The sequence below is a fragment of the Schistocerca serialis genome, chromosome 5 (assembly GCF_023864345.2).
Source record: "Schistocerca serialis cubense isolate TAMUIC-IGC-003099 chromosome 5, iqSchSeri2.2, whole genome shotgun sequence".
NCBI classification, from domain to species: Eukaryota; Metazoa; Arthropoda; class Insecta; order Orthoptera; family Acrididae; genus Schistocerca; species Schistocerca serialis.
The window spans coordinates 834445314-834468815 of NC_064642.1; the positions used below are offsets into that span (position 1 = coordinate 834445314).

A 23502-nucleotide genomic window follows, 5' to 3' on the forward strand; every position below is an offset into this window, starting at 1 on the left:
ATTGCCAGTCTACATTTTATATCCTCTCTACTTCTACCATCATGTTATTTTGCTCCCCAAATAGCAAAACTCATTTACTATTTTAAGTGTGTCATTTCCTAATCTAATTCCCTCAGCATCACCCGACTTAATTAGACTACATTCCATTATCCTTGTTTTGCTTTTGTTGATGTTCATCTTATACCCTCCTTTCAAGACACTATCCATTCCATTCAACTGCTCTTCCGAGTCCTTTGCTGTCTCTGACAGAATTACAATGTCATCGGCGAACATCAATGTTTTTATTTCTTCTCCATGAATTTTAATACCTACTCCGAATTTTTCTTTTGTTTCCTTTACTGGTTGCTCAATATACAGATTGAACAACATCGGGGAGAGGCTACAACCCTGTCTTACTCCCTTCCCAACCACTGCTTCCCTTTCATGCCCTGCGACTCATGTAACTGCCATCTGGTTTCTGTACAAATTGTAAGTAGCCTTTCGCTCCCTGTATTTTACCCCTGCCACCTTTAGAATTTGAAAGAGAGTATTCCAGTCAACATTGTCAAAGGCTTTCTCTAAGTCCACAAATGCTAGAAACGTAGGTTTGCCTTTCCTTAATCTTTCTTCTACGATAGTACACTATCAAAAGCTTTTTGGTAATCCGTATGCATAGTGTAGCGACCTTTGTTTAGTTTTAGCTTGATATGTCACCTCTGCATCTATTATCAGTTGCTCTTTACATCCTCGTGCTCCTTTGCAACAGCCTTTTTGTTCTTCATTTATAATTTTGTTCTGTGTTGTATGTGTCATTAATTTCTGTTTAATGACTGAAGTTAATATTTTGTATATTGTTGGTAGGCATGTTATGGGGCGATATTTAGCTGGGTTCGCTGTGTCTGCTTGATCTTTAGGTTTCAGATATGTTATTCCGTGTGTATATGTTATTCCGTGTGTAAGTGTATCAGGGAATGTGTATGGGTCTGCAATGTAACTGTTAAATAATTTAGTTAGATGTGAATGTGTTGAGGTGAACTACTTTAACCAGAAATTTGCTATTTTATCATTTCCAGGGGCTTTCCAATTGTGAGTAGAATTAATTGCTTGGGTGACTTCATGTTACAAAATTATCACTTCAGGCATTTGTGGTATCATCTTGTATGTGTGTGTTTCTGCTTGTATCCACCGTGCATGCCAGTTATGTTGTACCGGGTTTGACCATATGTTGCTCCAGAAGTGTTCCATGTCTGTTATGTTTGGTGGCTTGTTTATTTTAATGTGTGTGTTATCTATTGTCTGGTAAAATTTCTTTTGGTTTGTGTTGAATGTTTGGTTTTGTTTCCTTCTATTTTCACTTTTTTTGTATCTTCTGAGTAGTTTGGCTAATGCTTGTAATTTCTGCTTCTTTTCGTCTAATTGCTCTGTCGCTTCTTGTTGTGAGATTTTACCTAACCTTTTTCTTTTTTTTCCGAGATTTCATTTCTTATAAATTGTGTTAGCTGTCCGATGTCTTTTCTCAGTTTTTCTATTTTGATCTGTAGCCTATGTTGCCATGCTGGTTTTGTGGGTTTCTTCTGTGTGTTGGTTGGTTCTGATCTCTGCCTAGTGTGTATATTTAGTGTAGTGAGTGCTCCTATATAAACTAGAAGTTGTAACTCTTCCATAGTTGTGTTTTCATTTATTTTGTTGTGTATGATTGTGTTGATAGTTTTTATTGTTGTTTCGACTTGTGGGTTATTTGGTGGTCTATGCAAGAATGGTCTAATGTCTGTATTTGTGTCTTTGTATTCTATATATGTTAGCTGAAATTTTTCTTCTATATCTAACACCTGTGTCACTTCGTGTTCTATTTGTGTTTGATCTGGTGGCCGTCTTAAGATTTCGTTTTCCTCTGATTGTTTAATTGCTGCGTGTTGTTCTTTGTTTGTTTGCTCTGGGATGTTTGAGTCCATTACTGTATTTTCTTCTTCTTCTGATTGCACATTATTTTGTTCCAGTATTTGTTGTACTTGTTGTTTGATGTTTTCTAATTCTGACTGGGGTATCCTGTTATTTTATATTATTACACGGATCTGATCAGCTAGTCGTTGTTCTGTTAAAAATTTTAATTCTGGGTATCTGGTAATAAATGTTGTGTATACTTGTGATCTGTATCCAGTTGTGTTGGTTCCTAGGTTTGTTGCTTGGTAATAACAGAACATGAGGTGTCGATTAACTTCATCTGACCATCTCATCCTCTGTCTCTGTTTTCCTTCTAGGATGGTTGCAGGAAGCATATCCTGCAAAACACCTCTATTTGGATTTAAATAATTTTCCAGTTGGCTAGCAGTGTCGTTATCATTGTGGGCGGGCATAGGGTTCAAGCGTCGTCCCCGACCCTGACGGCGCTTGTCCGAGGCTTCTTTAGTTCTGTCCTGAACCAACTAATCACACTAAAAGGGGGGTTAGCCCTATTAGTGGTTTGTTCTTTTCGTCGCCTTTTACGACTGGCAGAACATACCGGAGGCCTATTCTTTTCCCGGGCCTCCACGGGGATTATTATCATTATTATTATTATTATTATTATTATTATTTAGTTCCTCTATTCATTCCTACTCTGCATTCTGTATTTCTTTGATGCTTCTATCCAGTCACACACTACCATATTCTGTAAATCCCATAACATAGAAGAGCCTTTCAGGTACATGGAAGGTGTATAGTATTGAGGCTACTTCTGTAAATCCTGCCTAATTTTTTACAACAGGCTGTTATAGACTATTGCAGCAGAGTTAAATTCATGTCGAACCCTAGATAGAGATGCAAAGTCTGCATGGAAATTTCTATTTCTTGTACTGTTACTATAAATTGCACGTTAACAGAATCTTCCGTCGGTTCTTGGTAGAACAACATTATAATAAATGAAAAGCACCAATATTGTAGAACAAAAGCAAACTGGTGCTTTTCATTTATTATAAATTGCACAGTTTATCATAATTCACACTTGCTATTAACCACAAATAGTGTCAGGGAACACATGCATTGGCATGTAGGTCTAAGAATCCCTAGAGGTCATTGAGAAAGCCTGTGCAGAGTGTCTGGTTACCAACTTTACACCACATTCTTATTGCACACTTCTGCAAAGTAAGCAACTTTTTGATCTTGGTTGCACTGCTCCTGAATATTGCATGGTGTCATCAGTAAAAATTCGATAGTAGATTGGGAACAGGACTGCGACGAATGGCTGCAAATGGCCTCCAAGCAGCCGAACATAACCATTTCCAGTTAATGATCAGTTTGGCTGGACCATTCTACGTAAACACAGCCCACACGATTGTGAAGTCACCACCAGCTTGCACGGTGCCTTGTTGACAACTTGGGTCCATGGCTTCGTGGGGTCTGTGCCATGTTCTAACCCTACTATCAGCTCTTACCAAACGAAATCGGGTCTCAAATGTCCAGGCCGCGGTTTTCCAGTCTTCCAGCATACAACCAACATGGTCAGGAGCACAGGAGAGTCGCTGCAGGCAAAGTCGTGCTGTCAGCGTCAGTCATCTGCTGTCTTAGCCCATTAATGCCAAATTTCACTGCACTGTCCTAAGGGATATGTTTGTCATATGTCTCACACTGATTTCTGCTGTGATTTCACACAGTGCTGCTTGTCTATTAGCACTGACTCTACAAGAATGCTGCTGCTCTCCATCATTAAGTGGAGTCTGTCAACCACTGCGTTGTCTGCAGTTAGAGGTAAGGCCTGAAATTCAGTATTCTCAGCACAGTCTTTACACTGTAGATCTCCCTTATGATTTCCAAAATGGGATGTCCCATGCTTCTACATCCAGCTGCCATTCTGCGTTCAAAGTCTGTTAATTCCTGTCATGCGGCCCTAATGACGTCTGAATCCTTCTCACTTTAATACCCAAGTACAAATGAAGCTCTCCCAAGGCACTGCCCTTTTATACCTTGTGTAGGCAATACTACCACTGTTGCGAGTATGCTAGCAGTTCTATCGGCAGTGCTTATATGCTCAATACTCCTCTGTCTTTTTAGATACACATCAACACTAAGATTTCGCTAGTTTTCTGTTTTCAACATTTTTGCAAAACTGATCATTAACTTTTGTTCTAGACTGACTAACCACAATGTTTACATGACTACAGTGATTATAACTGTGATTTTTAACAAGACTTAATTACATGGTTATTAGTCTCAATCCTCAGATTTTGTTTTAAGACGTAGGTGCATTTCCAACAGTAAGAATACCACGATTGTGTATTATATCCAGCAGAATGGTTAAATAAACTGATAAAATTTAATTGCTATAATGGTACAATTAAGATTGTGGTGCAGAAAAGTTAAGATTGTGAGCTACTACGTGTAGTTTGTGCCTATTACGTTCAAGACTAGGTATAAAGAGAAATTTTTATTGGATGACTGACTGACTTTTGGCTGCACACATTACCTTCAATCTTTTACATCAGCAGCCAGAGTTTGCAATCAAGTGACTAAGCAAATGTCCATTGAAACACAGCTCCCCAAAGAGAACTCGAAAATTTTGCTGTCAGGTGAATATGAATGTTGTTGTGGTCTTCAGTACTGAGACTGGTTTGATGCAGCTCTCCATGCTACTCTATCCTGTGCAAGCTTCTTCAGCTCCCAGTACCTACTGCAACCTACATGCTTCTGAATTTGCTTAGTGTATTCATCTCTTGGTCTCCCTCAACGATTTTTACCCTCCACACTGCCCTCCAATACTAAATTGGAGATCCCTTGATGCCTCAACACATGTCCTACCAACCGATCCCTTTTTCTAGTCAAGTTGTGCCACAAACTTATCTTCTCCCCAATCCTATTCAATACTTCCTCATTAGTTATGTGATCTACCCATCTAATTTTCAACGTTCTTCTGTAGCACCACATTTCGGAAGCTTCTATTCTCTTCTTGTCCAAACTATTTACCTTCCATGTTTCACTTCCATACATGGCTACACTCCATACAAATACTTTCAGAAACGACTTCCTGACACTTAAATCTATACTCGATGTTAACAAATTTCTCTTCTTCAGAAACACTTTCCTTGCCATTGCCAGTCTACATTTTATATCTTCTCTACTTCGACCATCATCAGTTATTTTTCTCCCCAAATAGCAAAACTCCTTTACTACTTTAAGTGTCTCATTTCCTAATCTAATTCCCTCAGCATCACCTGACTTAATTCGACTACATTCCATTATCCTCGTTTTGCTTTTGTTGATGTTCATCTTATACCCTCCTTTCAACACACTATCCATTCCATTCAACTGCTCTTCTGAGTCCTTTGCTGTCTCTGACAGAATTACAATGTCATCGGCGAACCTTAAAGTTTTTATTTCTTCTCCATAGATTTTAATACCTACTCCGAATTTTTCTTTTGTTTCCTTCACTGCTTGCTCAATATACGGCTTGAATAACATCGGGGAGAGACTACAACCCTGTCTCACTCCCTTCCCAACCACTGCTTCCCTTTCATGTCACTCGATTCTTATAACTGCCATCTGGTTTCTGTACAACTTGTAAATAGCCTTTCGCTCCCTGTATTTTACCCCTGCCACCTTCAGAATTTGAAAGAGCGTATTCCAGTCAACATTGTCAGCCGGCCGCGGTGGTCTAGCGCTTCTGGCGCTGCAGTCCGTGACCGCGGGACTGCTACGGTCGCAGGTTCGAATCCTGCCTCGGACATGGGTGTGTGTGATGTCCTTAGGTTAGTTAGGTTTAAGTAGTTCTAAGTTCCAGGGGACTTATGACCTAAGATGTTGAGTCCCATAGTGCTCAGAGCCATACTCAACATTGTCAAAAACCTTCTCCAAGTCTACAAATGCTAGAAACGTAGGTTTGCCTTTTCTTAATCTAGCTTCTAAGGTAAGTCGTAGGGTCAGTATTGCCTCACATGTTCCAACATTTCTACGGAATCCAAACTGATCTTCCCCGAGGTCGGCTTCTACTAGTTTTTCTATTCGGCTGTAAAGAATCCGCGTTAGTATTTTGCAGCCTTGACTTATTAAACTGATAGTTCGGTAATTTTCACATTTGTTAACACCTGCTTTCTTTAGGATTGCAATTATTATTTTCTTCTTGAAGTCTGAGGGTATTTCGCCTGTTTCATACATCTTGCTCACCAGATGGTAGAGTTTCGTCAGGACTGGCTCTCCTAAGGCTGTCAGTACTTCTAATGGAATGTTGTCTACTCCCGGTGCCTTGTTTCGACTCATGTCTTTCCAGTGCTCTGTCAAACTCTTCACGCAGTATTATATCTCCCATGTCATCTTCATCTACATCGTCTTCCATTTCCGTAATACTGTCCTCAAGTACATTGCCATTGTATTGACCCTCTATTCACTCCTTCCACCTTTCTGCTTTCCCTTCTTTGCTTAGAACTGGATTTCCATCTGAGCTTTTGATATTCATACAAGTGGTTCTCTTTTCTCCAAAGGTCTCTCTAATTTTCCTTTAGGCTGTATCTATCTTACCCCTAGTGAGATAAGCCTCTACATCCTTACATTTGTCCTCTAGCCATGCCTGCTTAGCCATATTGCACTTCATGTCTATCTCTATTTTTGAGACGTTTGTATTCCTTTTTGTCTGCTTCATTTACTGCATTTATATATTTTCTCCTTTCATCAATTAAATTCAATATTTCTTCTGTCACCCAAGGATTTCTACTAGCCCTCGTCTTTTTACCTACTTGATCCTCTGCTGCCTTCACTACTTCATCCCTCAAAGCTACCCATTCTTCTTCTACTGTATTTCTTTCCCCCATTCCTGTCAATTGTTCCCTTATGCTCTCCCTGAAACTCTGTGCAACCTCTGGTTTAGTCAGTTTATTCAAGTCTCATCTCCTTAAATTCCCACCTTTTTGCAGTTTCTTCAATTTTAATCTACAAGTCATAACCAATAGATTGTGGTCAGAATCCACATCTGCCCCTGGAAATGTCTTACAATTTGAAACCTGGTTCTTAACTCTCTGTCTTACCATTATATAATCTATCTGAAACCTGTCAGTATCTGCAGGCTTCTTCCATGTATACAACCTTCTTTCATGATTCTTGAACCAAGTTTTAGCTATGAATAAGTTGTGCTCTGTGCAAAATTCTACCAGGCGGCTTCCTCTCACTTCTTACCCCCAATCCATATTCACCTACTACGTTTCCTTCTCTCCCTTTTCCTACTGCCGAATTCCAGTCATCCATGACTATTAAATTTTCGTCTCCCTTCACAATCTGAATAATTTCTTTTATTTAATCATACATTTCTTCAATTTCTTCGTCATCTGCAGAGCTAGTTGGCATATAAACTTGTACTACTGTAGTAGGCGTGGGCTTCGTATCTATCTTGGCCACAATAATGCGTTCACTATGCTGTTTGTAGTAGCTTACCCACATTCCTATTTTCCTATTCATTATTAAACCTACTCCTGCATTACCCCTATTTGATTTTGTGTTTATAACCCTGTAGTCACCTGACCAGAAGTCTTGTTCCTCCTTCCACCGAACTTCACTAATTCCCACTATATGTAACTTTAACCTATCCATTTCCCTTTTTAAATTTTCTAACCTACCTGCCCGATTAAGGAATCTGACATTCCACGCTCCGATCCGTAGAACGCCAGTTTTCTTTCTCCTGATAACGAGGTTCTCTTGAGTAGTCCCCGCCCGGAGATCCGAATGGGGGACTATTTTACCTCCGGAATATTTTACCCAAGAAGATGCCATCATCATTTAACCATACAGTAAAGCTGCATGCCCTTGGGAAATATTACGGCCGTAGTTTCCCCTTGCTTTCAGCCGTTTGCAGTACCAGCACAGCAAGGCCGTTTTGGTTAGTGTTACAAGGCCAGATCTGTCAATCATCCAGACTGTTGCCCTTGCAACTACTGAAAAGGCTGCTGCCCCTCTTCAGGAATCACACGTTTGTATGTCCTCTCAACCGATACCCCTCCGTTGTGGTTGCACCTACGGTACGGCTATCTGGTACGGCTATCTGTATCGTTGAGGCACGCCAGCCTCCCCACCAACGGCAAGGTCCATGGTTCATGGGGGGGTGGGGGTGGGTGGAATATGAATATGATTATTTCCCTTGAAACACAGCTCCAGTTGGCCTTCGTTCCGTTACATTGATTTCCTAAAATAAATACTATACGTAAGAGCTATGCACCATTTTTTTGACAGTGAAGGTATCACCACTCTAATAAAGAATGTAAATACACTCCTGGAAATTGAAATAAGAACTCCGTGAATTCATTGTCCCAGGAAGGGGAAACTTTATTGACACATTCCTGGGGTCAGATACATCACATGATCACACTGACAGAACCACAGGCACATAGACACAGGCAACAGAGCATGCACAATGTCAGCACTAGTACAGTGTATATCCACCTTTCACAGCAATGCAGGCTGCTATTCTCCCATGGAGACGATCGTAGAGATGCTGGATGTAGTCCTGTGGAACGGCTTGCCATGCCATTTCCACCTGGCGTCTCAGTTGCACCAGCGTTCGTGCTGGACGTGCAGACCGCGTGAGACGACGCTTCATCCAGTCCCAAACATGCTCAATGGGGGACAGATCCGGAGATCTTGCTGGCCAGGGTAGTTGACTTACACCTTCTAGAGCACGTTGGGTGGCACGGGATACATGCGGACGTGCATTGTCCTGTTGGAACAGCAAGTTCCCTTGCCGGTCTAGGAATGGTAGAACGATGGGTTCGATGACGGTTTGGATGTACCGTGCACTATTCAGTGTCCCCTCGATGATCACCAGTGGTGTACGGCCAGTGTAGGAGATCGCTCCCCACACCATGATGCCGGGTGTTGGCCCTGTGTGCCTCGGTCCTATGCAGTCCTGATTGTGGCGCTCACCTGCACGGCGCCAAACACGCATACGACCATCATTGGCACCAAGGCAGAAGCGACTCTCATCGCTGAAGACGACACGTCTCCATTCGTCCCTCCATTCACGCCTGTCGCGACACCACTGGAGGTGGGCTGCACGATGTTGGGGTGTGAGCGGAAGACGGCCTAACGGTGTGCGGGACCGTAGCCCAGCTTCATGGAGACGGTTGCGAATGGTCCTCGCCGATACCCCAGGAGCAACAGTGTCCCTAATTTGCTGGGAAGTGGCGGTGCGGTCCCCTACGGCACTGCGTAGGATCCTACGGTCTTGGCGTGCATCTGTGCGTCGCTGCGGTCCGGTCCCAGGTCGACGGGCACGTGCACCTTCCGCCGACCACTGGCGACAACATCGATGTACTGTGGAGACCTCACGCCCCACGTGTTGAGCAATTCGGCGGTACGTCCACCCGGCCTCCCGCATGCCCACTATACGCCCTCGCTCAAAGTCCGTCAACTGCACATACGGTTCACGTCCACGCTGTCGCGGCATGCCAACAGTGTTAAAGACTGCGATGGAGCTCCGTATGCCACGGCAAACTGGCTGACACTGACGGCGGCGGTGCACAAATGCTGCGCAGCTAGTGCCATTCGACGGCCAACACCGCGGTTCCTGGTGTGTCCGCTGTGCCGTGCGTGTGATCATTGCTTGTACAGCCCTCTTGCAGTGTCCGGAGCAAGTATGGTGGGTCTGACACACCGGTGTCAATGTGTTCTTTTTTCCATTTCCAGGAGTGTATTTACAACTTGTGGTACTAACCTCTCCCAGAACTAGAGAAGCAAAATTTTTTATAAAAGAACATATTGCAGATTAGTTACTTTAGCGGTAGAAACATCTATAAATGTATTTTTGTATCTGCTGTTTCTCATCTCAAATTCTAATGTAATTGAGTGCAATGTTGCAAGTGTTTATTCATGTCCATCCACAATAATGTATCACCTTACATTATTCTCCACTTCTGATTTCAAATATGAAGTATAAATTCCACCTTGTTGTAGGTTATGGACACAAATTAATTGCCTCCCTTTTATAATGTAAAGTGCGAGCTGCAGATGACTGTCACTGTTGAGGGAATATTTTGTATAAATTCGCAGCATTCTGTACATGGATGAATAAAATCACACAGAAGTCCAACACTATGCCAGCAACAATTGCTAGTAATCAGTTTTTGTATCCTGCAGTGTTTGACACTATGTTCAACCTGTATGGATTCTTAGCTTGTGATTGCAGCACTGATGCAATTCAATAACGCATTTATTTCTGTATGAAGAGGTATCAGTGTCACTAGCATTTCAAAAACACTTTTGCATTTTTAGTTTTACTGCGCTCGCACCAGTGTATAGTCTAAAAGTAAGCTACACATCATCATACTATTTCAATACTAGATTTACAAATCAAGTGCACATTCTTGACAAATAGTTTCATTTCAGAATGACCATTACGGACTTTTAAAAGGTAAATAGTTTATTAAGAAGCTACAATGTTACACTATTAAGTGTGCAAAAATAAATAAATGTTTTTTTAACCACATACTTTCTTCAAAAGAGGCTCTGGAGAACATAGAAGGAATTCAAGCATACAGTGCATTCAGAGACTATATGAAGGGCTTATTTCAATAGCGGTACAAGTCCAGTTATGTTCATTTTGAGATACAGAGACCTGAAGTTAAATGAGCGCTGAAAAATCTGCAGTTGAGATACTAGAAATATTTAAGTATATATCTTATTGCTAGAGATGAACCTTTCTTTCTGTTTGTTTGGATCATTAATTTCAGAAGCATTATAGGCAGAAAAGTGGAGGTAATGGACTTTTACTACTATTGAAATAAGTCCTTCATATGTCCCTAGCTGTATGAGCTGGCCTGATAAAGGGTAAAAAGCTCTACCTTAAAAACTGAGCACTCGTCTAAAATACTCTCTGTTATCAACAAGTGCATGTCCTACACCACTGTCACCCTTAGGGCCATCAATATAAAGAAAGATCCTCTCCCTGAGCTGTGTGCGAAGCTCCAGAAATGTCGTGGGACTGATTGATGGTGGAGTACTGTTCTACAGGAGTGATTTAAGTTCAAGATGGATACTTTCATCTGTACCAAACTGAGGAGAGGGGTTCAAGAGCTCTCACCCCTCAGAAATGCATCAGGTGACTAGCACGAGACAACACTTTAGAAGTGTAATACAAAAGGAAACTCTGGAAGGCAGCAAAAAAAGCAGAACTTGTTTGAAATTGACAGTTGAGGGATTTATCAAAAATGGGGGCATAAGATGTGTTGCTGGACATAAAAGAGTACAACTGCCGTCAGTAGACAGGTGGGGCCTATGAAACTGCAGTGTTCTCTGTCATTTACCGACTGCCTCTGTTTTATGTTGGGACCAATGTGGAACAAGTGTCTATCTCAAGTGGTCAAATAACCTGAAGAGAAGGGTATGGTTCACAGCTTGAATCCTTGTGTCTTGTACTGCTTCATCAGATCCTGTGAAAATTTATATGCAATATGATCACTGAGAAAAAAACGTATCTGTAGTAGCTTGCCTATGAAACGAAACTGCATTATGGGCTCAGTCTCACTCAATGATTCTTGTCTAGCAAATTTGGAAAGAGATGAAGATGGAGCCGTGAGATTGATGAACAATTTCTTCATCACAAATGGACATTTCATATTGGCTATGCTTTGATGATAATAGTATGGTAAATACAGGTTGTTATATTTGGGAAATCGGGTTCTTAATCTTTGCAAAATAGCTACAACAACTGGTTGAAGGTGTGACATTGCATCTGCTCCCGCCACACCATGTGCATAGCCAGTAATATATTATTTATGTGAATATCATGCACGGCTCTTAATTAAGACTCCGAGGTCAAGCCGCCCCAAAAAATATATTAAAATAGTTTTCTCAATGACATATCACAGAATTAAAATTATCAGAACGCATTTCATAAACTTCCCACATGGATTTGAATAGTGTCAGTCCATATTTTTGTAACTACTGTTATGGGTTATCAACTGATGTTTCTCAAACAGGAAAAAGCTAGTCTTAAGACTGTGCCTTGAAATGCCACTTAGCACTATGTAGCAGGGGTTTGGGCATGTGGTTTCACGATCATTGAAGTCCCACGATATTTCGGCGAATACCCTTTCCGCCATCATCAGGTGATTCTGATGGAATGGTCTGTCTGCTCATTGTCACTGTTATTTATGTCTGTTAGTCGGGATTCGATTCCCTGCGCCGTCAGTCTGATTGCGGCCGCCAAATTTTCGGTTGCAGCTGCCAACCCAGGTCCGTGCCCACCCCAGCGTCGCGCCGGGCGGTGTAAGATGCAGAAGCCTGGGGAGTGTCCTCTGCGGCCGTCGTAGAAAGGTCTTGTGTCCGTTTATGGCGTGAGTCCTTGATGGAGTTAAGTAATGGTTGCCATGCCTTGCTTAGTTGAAAACCTGTGTCTCAGTTTATGAGATTGTCCATTATGCGAATTTCAATGGCCTCCTTGAAGATGCTGTCCCAGTAGAAACTGGTAGGGTCCTGAATCTTGGTTTCTTCATATTTTGCATTGTGTCCAGTTCCCAAGCAGTGTTCTGCCAGTGCCGATTTGGTGGGCTGGCCTAGGCGCATGTGGCATTGGTGTTCTTTGCAGCGGTCTTCGACTGTTCGGATTGTTTGACCAATGTAGGATTTGCCGCAACTACATGGAATATTATACACGCCTGCTTTCTTGAGGCCAAATCCGTCTTTCACTGTCCCCAGTAGGGCCCACATCTCGGATGGTGGTCGGAAGACTGTGTCAGTTTTGTGTTGTTTTAGCAGTCTCAAAAATTTTTGATGTCGCGTTGCCTGCATACGGTAGAAAGGCAAGGCTTGTTTCCTCATCTTTAGACTGTTCTTCATCTGGGTTTCTGCAGTGTTTCCGTCGTCTGAGGGCTGTCTGAATCTGTCGTTTGCTGTGTCCGTTCTTGTGAAACACATTTTCTAGGTGTTTGAGTTCTTTGTGCAGACTTTGTTCGTCCAATATCGAGTATGCCCTATGAACCAGTGTGTTCAGCATCCCGGTGAGTTGTGCAGGATGGTGGCAACTCGAGGCATGTAGAAATAGGTCGATATGTGTAGGCTTGCGGTACACGCTGTGACCCAGTGTGCCATTTGATCTCCGCTCTACGAGTACACCAGGAAAGGGTAATTTCCCTTCCTTCTCGATCTCTGTGGCGAACTGTATGTTGTTGTGCATGGAATTTGTATGTGCTAAAAACGTCTGTAGATGATCAGGTCCGTGGGGCCAGATGACAAACGTGTCGTCCATGTATCGGTAAAAACACACTGGTTTCCGTTCAGCCGATTAAAGTGCCTCCTCTTCAAAACTCTCCATAAATAAGTTGGTTACCACTGGTGAGAGAGAGAGCTCCCCATAGCCACACTGTCGATTTGCTCATAGTATTGGCTATTGAAGACGAAGTACGTGGATGTAAGTACGTGCCGGGGTGGGCGCAGACTTGGGTCGGCACCCGCAAACTGATTGTCGGCGGCCGCAATCGAAGCGTCGGCACTCGCAAACGGAATGTCGGCGGTTGCGACCGGAAGTTCAGCGGCTGCAATAGGACCGTCGGCGCAGGGAATCGAAGCCCGACTGACAGACATAAATGACACTGACAATGAGCAGACAGACCATTCCATCAGAACCACCTGATGATGACAGAAAGGTTGTTCGCCGAAATATCGTGGGACTTCCAACAATCGCATCCGACTGGACACCCGAGAGCCCTACAAACATTAGATGGGTAGATCACTCAACTAATGATGAGGTATTGATAGAATTGGGGAGAAGAGAAATTTGTGGCACAACTTGACTAGAAGAAGGGATCAGTCGGGAGGGCATGTTCTGAGGCATCAAGGGATCACAAATTTAGCATTGGAGGGCGGTGTGGAAGATAAAAATCATAGAGGGAGACCAAGATATGAATACCCTAAGTAGATTTAGAAGGATGGAGGTTGCAGTAGGTACTGGGAGATGATGAAGGTTGCAGGATAGAGTAGCATGGAGAGCTGCATCAAACCAGTCTCTGGACTGAAGACCACATCCACATCATCATCATCATCATCATCATCATCATCATCATCATCATCATCGGTAATGAAGACAACGCTAGACAAGATGGAAGAAATAAGGAATCTAAAGACACTAGGAACTGAGGAAGGGGAAAAATATGTGCAGAACACTGAATAATTAATTAAAGAGAGAAACAGAACAGTCAATGAAGATATGGGTGAAAAAGAGCATTCAGACAGAGAGAATGTAGAAAAGGAATGAAAATACAAAATGATGCATAGATTAGCAGCCGACCAAAACTTTGAAGCAAAGAAAAGCAGGAAAAAATACAGGAATAGAAAGAAGTAATGGTACTACGGTTCATAAACCACAGGAAGTGTTGAGAAAGTGGCAAGAATATGTAGAGTGCCTATATGTGGCTGATCAAAAATCTAATGATAATGAATTAGAGGGGGACACGACAGTTACCAAATCGGGCAAAGAATGCTGCTCTTGGAAGTAGAAGTAGAAAAAGCTTTAAGAGACTAAGACTCACAAAGCTTGCAGAATTGATCGTTTACCAGCAGAGTTGTTTAAGAGAAGTTGGAGAAGTGGTATGAAAGAATTAACTTACCTATGCAACAAGATATGTAAAAAAGGTGACTGACCAGATGACTCATTCTCAGTAGTTATGATACCGATTGAGAGCAAAAGCAATACCAAGAAATGTGAGGACTTTAGGACCATAAGTTTCATTTCTCATGCACAAACAGTTCTACTAACAGGGATAAATAGAAGACTCCACAGAAGACTGGAGAAAGTATCGCAGGACAGATTTAGAAGATGAGAAGATACAGGATATGCAATTGGACTGTTGAGAAAAGGTGTGTGATACATTGAAAGAGGAAGAGGAATTTAAACTGTTTTAATTGACTTCTAGAAAGCCTTTATGGTGGAATACATTAATGGACATTCTAAAGAATGGAGTCAACTGGAGGGTCAGAATTAAGAATCTGTACCAACAACAGAAAATACAAGTACAGATTGGGAGAGAGATGACAGACGAGGGCACAATTTGAATGGGACAGAAGCAAGACTGCCGTCTCTCCCCAATACTGGCCAACATATATTTGGAGTATATTATACAGAAATGTTTGAAATGAAAAGGAAGAGTGCAGATTGGTGGTAGGAGGATAGAATTTATTTGATTTGTGGAGGATATGGTGTTATTAGCAGAGTGTGAAAAAACTGTGACCAGACACTGACTTTTTACGCTTTCCCAACTGATCTGTTGCAAATACACTTCTTGGGTTTACCAACGAATTGTATTGTGTAAATCACACAGTATTTCATCAATTCAACTGCTTGACATCTTCAGGTGGTGGTAGTTGCTGCTGTCACTGCTGCAAGGCACAACTGATGATAATTGTGCAGCAGTGTAGAAATTTATCAGACCAGGAGCAGGCAATACATGTGTGCAGGATGATGCTCACACTTATAGGAAGCAGTGCTCCCAGTCCCCCTGCTGGGAGCTGCAGAAAGGCCTTCTGCATGTGCACCGTGGGCAATGACTGGGCTGCTGGACGATCCTGTGGCTGAAAGCTGAATTAAATCTTAGCAGTGTGTTGCGTCGTGTTTTGAATCTTAAGTTCTTGTCTTCCTTGTTTTGATCCAATAGCAGCCAGTTCTGGATTCCAGGTGGCAGTTAATGGACCAAAATGTTAAAAGAATTAAATAAGACCTGTGAGCAATTTGGAATGATAATTAAGAAAAAAAGACAAAATGTATGGTGATATTGTATTGTACATTAATCGGGGGGCCTAGAAACGACGGAGAGGCTCCATCCCCACCCCTCCGCCGCCCCACTCCGAACCACTCTTTCAGGATTATTGTGCAGTTCGGCCCCCGTGGTTTAGAGAACATCATTCCTGTGAAACACAACTAGCTCTTTATTCACAAGAAGTGTTGAATGCTATTGACAAGGGATTTCAGACTGATCCCGTATTTCTGGATTTCCGGAAGGCTTTTGACAATATACCACACAAGCATCTTGTAGTGAAACTGCGTGCTTATGGAATATTGTCTCAGTTATGTGACTGGATTTGTGACTTTGTCAGAGAGGTCACAGTTCGTAGTATTTGATGGAAAGTCAGAGTACAACAGAAGTGATTTCTGGCGTTTCCCAAGGTAGTGTTACAGGCCCTTTGCTATTCCTTATCTAAATAAACAATTTGGGAGACAATCTGAGCAGCCGTCTTAGGATGTTTGCGGATGATGCTGTCGTTTATTGAATAATAAAGTCATCAGAAGATCAAAACAAATTGCAAAACGATTTAGAAAAGATATCTGAATGGTGCAAAAATTGGCAGTTGACCCTAAATAATCCACACGAGTGCTAAAAGGAATTCATTAAACTTCGGTTACACGATAAATCAGTCTTATCTAATAGCCATAAATTCAACTAAATACCTAGGTATTACAATGACGAACAACTTAATTTGGAAGGAACACAGAAAATGTTGTGGGTGGAGGCTAACCAAAGACTGCGTTTTATTGGCAGCACACTTAGAAAATGTAACACATCTACTAAGGAGACTGCCTAAAGTACACTTGTCTGACCTTTTTTAGAATACTGCCGCGTGGTGTGACCTTTTTTAGAATACTGCCGCGTGGTGTGGGATCCTTATCAGATAGGACTGGCGGAGTACATCAAAGAAGTTCAAAGACGGGCAGCACGTTTTGTATTATTGCAAAATATGGGAGAGAGTGTCACAGAAATGATACAGGATTTGAGCTGGACATCAATATAACAAAGGCGTTTTTCATTGTGATGAAATCTTCTTATGAAATTCCAATCGCCAACTTTCTCCTCAGAATGCGAAAATATTTTGTCGACACCGACCTACATAAGGAGAAACAATCACCACAATAAAATAAGGGAAATCAGAGCTCGTACAGAAAGATATAAGTGTTTATTCTTTCCCCACACTATACGAGACTAGAATAATAGAGAATTGTGAAGTTGGTTCGAAGAACCCTCTGCCAGGCACTTAAATGTGATTTGCAGAGTATCCATGTAGATGTAGATGTAGAATATCAACCTTCCCAATGACAACAGAAGAGGCAGAACGCTGCTTCTCTATGTTGAAGTGAGTGAAAACACTCATAACTAATATGAGGAACGAAAACAGACTTCGTGCACTTGCGATGTGTTCTCTCAAAAAACACCTACTGAATCAGCCAAATTTCAGTGAAATGGTCACAGACTATTTTGCAGCGCAGAAAGAGAGAAGCCAATTTCATCTATAAAACAATTAATTAAGAAACTGTAGGTAAAGTGCATTAATAGGTTACAAGAAGCAATTCCTTTGTTGTATACATCAATTTGGCTCCCCATCACTGTTTTGTCAAGGAAACTCAAATGCTGCTATTTGAGCGCACAAAACATTACACGTCTGAAGTTTAGCAATGAAAACACCAAAACCATTAGGCATGCAGTGAAGTTAACATACACCACATTAAAGATCTCACCAAAACACATCTTTTAGTAAGATTTGTAGTGGTCACGTATTGGGATATGTGACATTGGGGGATAAATAAGCTACCTATAAATTTTATCTTGGAGTTGTTTTTGATGTTGTGTAATAGTTTTGTAGTTGATTATAAAACGGAAGATACCACAGATAGAATGTGGTTTGTCATCCCCCCCTCCATCCCCCTCCTGCCCCTAATATCTTGGTTGAGATGAAAAGACTGAACTGTAGCATAGCCCAAGGTCTAGATTACTTTCGATCAATAAATGTCATCATCATCTTCCACAATATGGAAACCATGAACCATGCACCAATCCATTCAACTTAAAGAGGAATAATTTAAGAAATCTCAGACAGACATACAGACAGAACAGAAAGCAATAAACAAAGATCTCCATGGAGTTCAATTCAGTCCATGTACCAACATTCTCACATATTGATGAAGTGGTAAAATATCTCTGCAGTGAGCAACAGAAATTGAGAAATGGCAGAAAATCCCACAATAATGTAACAGGGGAATTTAATGCGCAAGTAGAACAAAAAAAGAATGATAATTCTTTAATGTGAATGGCACCAGAAACAATGCACCATACATTAATAGAATTTGTTAACAACAACAACAACAACAACAATGAATGACTGACTTAGCACATTCTTCTAGAAGAACTTTAAGAATAAAAAATTAATACAAAGTTAGCAAAAGTAAATTCTTATCAGGAAATAAGGAAGGCAGATAGTGAAAATTTAAATAATAACAGAGGGGTATATCAAAATAAATTACACGAAAGTTCAGCATCTTAGAAAACAGAAGTATAAATAGAGGGTGGAGGAGACCAAAACTTATGTTGAATAGACAATACTACATTTCATCAGTTACGATGACAGGTATTACTGAGCCTAGTAGCAAAAAACTGTATAAATGTCTGAATATTTCTTTAAATAATTTAATTGTTATTGAAGAAGATCAGGAACACAGCAAATCATCAAGAGACTGTGATTATGGCTAGAGGAAAAGTAATACAAAAGAGGAAGACAGTCACCTAACATTCAGCAATACTGTAATTATTCCCCCTTGCACGAACATGCCACCCACCCTAATGACTCGTCAAGCCTCTATTATAACGTACAATATATTCACTGAAATCAGCATTATCCACATAGGAATACAAAGCATATTAATTACACAGCCTTTCAAGGTGAATATAACATAAACATCTTGGGGTTAAAGCTGGTTATTTTTTCCCACTCTGTGTTTGCCTTAACAATACATATTTTTCTGGATAGGAGACCGCCTTTAGCAAAACACAATTTTGTTTTTTAACCCAAACACGCTTCACTGCAGTTGCAGCATTTTCAGTAGGCTTTTATTTTATGTTAGAGCTTGCTCGGAATTGCCTGGCAGGGTGTCAAAATAATCATCTTGGCGTTGAAGCTCATTTTTTCCCCTTCATGTTTGCTTTAACAATACATATGTTTTTGGGTAGGGACAGTCTGCACATCAAGAACAAAATTGTGGGACAGATCAATAAATATGAATTGGCAGTTTGTCTGAGATTGTGGAAAAGCTTTCCATTCAGTTTCACCTAAATCTGTAGTAACAACCCCTGAGAAGCAAGAAGCTTAGTATACTGAAACATCTATTCATTGACAATGCTGCAAGTAATATACTTCCATACACTGGGAAATTGAAAGTACCTGAATGACCCTCCACTGTACAGTCTGTACAGATGAATTCTAACAACTAATCAAACATCTTAGTATAGCAAATGTGAAAGTAGGACTGAAAATCAATTGCAGTAGGACTTAACTATTGTACAATCAACACATTGAAAAGAAAATTATACTAACATATAAAGCAGAAACATAGTTAACAAAAAAATGTTTTAAAGTTCTTGACCGATCTGCTTCAAGTCTTAACAAAATACTCCAATAAAGATTCATATGGACATAGGCTATATATTTTTTTAAACAACAATGTACAGGTTTTCTATTAAAACCTACTGCAAGGAAGAAAATGCCATGCTGTACTGTGAAAATGCGTGGATTTGTTGTCTTCCTTGCAGTTGTTTTTAACTGAAAACTGGTATATTAAGAAGTTATATTTACACATTATCAGCTTACAGTGAGTATGCTACTAAGTGAACTGAATTGTCCACTGAAACTACACAATGTAATGTCACTGACGCAACTATTCTCACAAATCCAGCAGCTGAACAGGTCTCTCTCTTATGCTGTATAGCGATGATCCCAACTGATTTACACATTCTCAGACACTAAAATACATTGGAAATGATTTACGGTCAGTGTGTTTTTCGCACAGTCAGTTATATGATGCCAGTTCAGAAGCTGACGGTTGAGAAACCTTGTTCATACTCTTACCACATAGTATCCAAAACATATTAATTGTTGTAAATTCAGATGTTTTGTACATTATATGTTGTACAAAAAGCTAAAAAAAGCATTTAAAACAATAAAAACCAAAAACAAACACAAAGAAGACTTCATCCATTTGTGTTTGATTTATAATAATTTCGAGTTCCATAACTTCAAAGTTTGCAAAGTTTCAACGAGTAACAAATAATTATGTCCTGACAATTCCAAGGGATACCCCAGATTAGGATTTATATCAAATTGCCAGACATATTAGCAACTGAAAAGCTTTGCTGGGTTCTTTAGTTAATGATGAAATTAGAAAAGCAGTTTAGTTTATGTATTTAGTGCAGATAAATGAACAAGAAGAAAAAAAAATACAATACTGAAATGGCCTGGAAAACTACAAAATTTCGAAAACTGGAACAAAAGCTTACCAGCTGTGTGTATTATCAGTTTCGACTTTTTAGAGGTCTAGCATGAGAAACATTCAATGGCAGAGTTGCTCAGTGGGCAATGGCACGATGCATGCCGAGAATTTTCAGAAGAGCCAGGAGAAAAAGCAAGCTGATCACTGAAAAAATTTAAGTTGAAAATAAATGCCATGCCTGTTGTGAACATTAATATGCATGGGACACACAGCCAAGCTCATGGTTGGTAGGTGGACCAATCAAGTTCTTTACTGGACTCAGAGATGATCAGGAATTGTCCGGAAGCAACGTGCAGGATGACAAAGCATGCAGGGGTGATGTGTGTGTCCAGCTGGGAACCACAGTGCACTAAGTAGAGTGGAGGTGGCCTTTTATTTGTAAGTGGATGCAAATGGCTGATGAAGGACCCGAGCAAATGTTGATCTGCTTGTAGAGGAGAAGGAATTGCACCATTTCTTACATGACTGATGAATTCATGTTTCTGCTATTGCACATAATTGAAGGTGCTTTTGGGTAACTAAGTATAGCAATTTTCATTTGTACGTAATTGAATAGGACTGATATTCTTCCAATCTCTGAAAGCTGCACATAGTATTTCCTTAAAATTTCCTCAACTTGAAACATTTGGGTTTATTAGTTTGCACATTTCCACTGTTACAAGGGCACTATCATCCCTGACCTGAAGACATAATTGACAGATCTGCAGTAATGAACAGTTTCAGCAATTTTTTATCAAACTGGTGTGTCACCAACATATATTCAGAGATGGTCAACTCTATAAGATTTAGTTTCGTTAATTCTATATGTACTGTATGGTCTGAGCTCTTACATGTAAGGATTCAGCCGTCACCCCAAAAAAATTTCTTGTCGAGATTTGTGCAGTGTGAGCACATGCACCCAGCGACTTTGTAACTTGATTGTCATTCATCTGATCATGAAAATATGAACCCAATGTTCTTCCACCCCCCCCCCCCCACACACACACATAATGAAGCTTGTGAATTACATTAACACAGTTTTCATCTTTTCGCAATGCAGATCAGTATTTTTAAAATAGTAGTGTTAACTCCAAGACGCTGCATGTGTTAGCCTAATGTGAATTCAGTCTTACTTATATTAACTTTCTACCACTCACCAAATATTTACCAAGAAAAAGAGAGAACCCATACCTCAAGCTGGCAACTGATCTCTTGAGAATGATCAGCTGCCTCTTTGAAATGGGCCAGCTGCTGTTCGAGGTGAAGTACTTGTCCTTCAGAACATGCTATCCTATCCATAAGCATCTTATTTTCAGCAATTTTTTCTTCATGTTGAGCCTGAAACTCTGCATTAACATTTGCTGCCTCCTGCAGCTGCGCATGGAGCTGTGCAATCTGTGATTTGTAGGCTGTTTCGGACTGTAAAAAGGAGGAACAAAATAAAAGAATCAGAAAGAGAAACAAACTCGACAATTAACTATCACATGTCACAGATGTAAACCACGGTCATCAATATAAACAACTACAGCTACAGACTTATCTCTGTTTCACATAATTCCTCTGCAACATGTTATTAAGATATGGGCTCAAGCTGTTACTGATAATATGCTACTCAGTTACTAATTGCCTCAGCTCTCTAAAGCCGCAGATCAATGACAACTCACAGTAAATGGGTATGCAAACAACATGCACTGTAGACATCTGAAAACCTTCTCAATTTTCTATCAACCAATAAAATTCATTCCTTTAGAAATAACTCTTGCAGCAAATAACATTCTTTTTTCAGACTGGGGTGGCGGCTTTCAGAACAAGTTGTACTCTTCCTTGCTGAATTGTGAGGTCCTACAATGTACACCGCCTCAAGCAAAAACTATGTTCTGCCAGCTTCATATAGGAATGATGAGAAAAATTGGTACAAATCTGAGTGTAATTAATTCTTCTTGTTTATTCATCTAGTCTGTGTAACATGTGAAGCGTGGTGAGATAAACTTACTTAAAAATGTATGGCGAATTACTTCAAAACCTTACCCTTGTTAAGAGATTTCTGATATCCTATACAGTAATGTAACACAATGGGTTTTGGCAGGAATATATTCTTATTCTCAATAAAGGAATGAATAAATTCATCCTTAGCAAGTGACCGCAGTTAAATGAGATCTTAAAATTATCGTATTGATAGCTCCCTTAGTCTGCAGAAGAATTAATGGTGCAACTTTACTAATATTAAGAATTAAAGTCACCAAGAATATTTAAGATGAAAAGATATCAAACAGATCCTGGACCTGAACAGCAATGAAGTTGTAGTATGTGCCCCCCCCCCCTCCCACCCACCACTGGCTCCTCCAAAATAAACATCAGGTGCAGTTTTTGAAATTATTCAGTTCAGAAAATGTATTCATAGAAATATTAAAATCTTATTCATAAGTAAACAGCTTTTAAGCACAAACAACAACAAAAATGAATTAATACTACACCTCTTGTTGCTGCTCTGTCAAACGGCTGATGTGCATTTCGTACTGCTGATGCTGATTCAGTAATTGATCCTGTACACTTTGAGACTTTGCTTGTTCTTCCTGCAGCTTTCTCACTGTTAATCGCTCCTCGTTTAACTTTGACTGTAGCTGTAAAATGTACAACATAATTAGTGAAAAAATTTTCAGGAAAATACGAAGGTTAATATTGAAAATTTGTAGATTTAAAAGTTCAAAATGCTACTAATTCATTGGAAAAAAAAGTTCTTTATCAAACAGGGCAACCCAAAACTGGATGGAGAAAGACAAATTACGATGTAACCAAGACAAATGTAGGGAAGCAATGTAGTTACACAATGAAGGTGAAGACAAAGCTGAACTTTAATTATGACTGAATTATGGGGAAAGCAAAAAATAAGCACTGGTGGTGGAAAAAGAACAGTGAGGAAGCCATAGGGCACCTGCAGAGACTGGAGTAACGAGAATACAGAAGAATGGGAGATTTTTCTAGGAGTGATGATGAAAGTGGCCAGAAATAAAAGATGAACTAGAACAAAGGATGAAGCAGGAACTGGACGAGATGAAGGACAAATTTTGGAAAAACAACTGCAGTGGTTTTTTTTTTTCAGTAAATTTAGAAACAGCCTCACAGTTTACAGGAACAAAGACCTGTTTCATAAGACATAAGAAAGGATAACTGGTTATTATTGCGAAGAGAAACTGTAGGATACTTGTAGAGCACCTTTACGATCTGCGTAACTGTGAACCTCCAACCATGAATAAAGCCTCACAGGTCATTAGCAACCTAAAGAATAATTAGACATC

At 40.4% G+C, this 23502-nt stretch overlaps 1 protein-coding gene across 7 annotated transcripts in view; it reads right to left on the reverse strand.

Moving 5' to 3' along the window:
- The window catches only part of LOC126480707 (ribosome-binding protein 1), a 347820-nt gene that overhangs the window by 199031 nt on the left and 125287 nt on the right, over nt 1–23502 (reverse strand). For all 7 annotated transcript variants that reach the window (XM_050103956.1, XM_050103952.1, XM_050103955.1 and 4 more), the window contains 2 exons: nt 22681–22827; nt 21398–21625 (listed from right to left, as the gene is read on the reverse strand). In XM_050103956.1, the coding sequence (XP_049959913.1) occupies nt 21398–21625; nt 22681–22827 (375 nt within the window). The remainder of the gene's footprint in view (nt 1–21397; nt 21626–22680; nt 22828–23502) is intronic.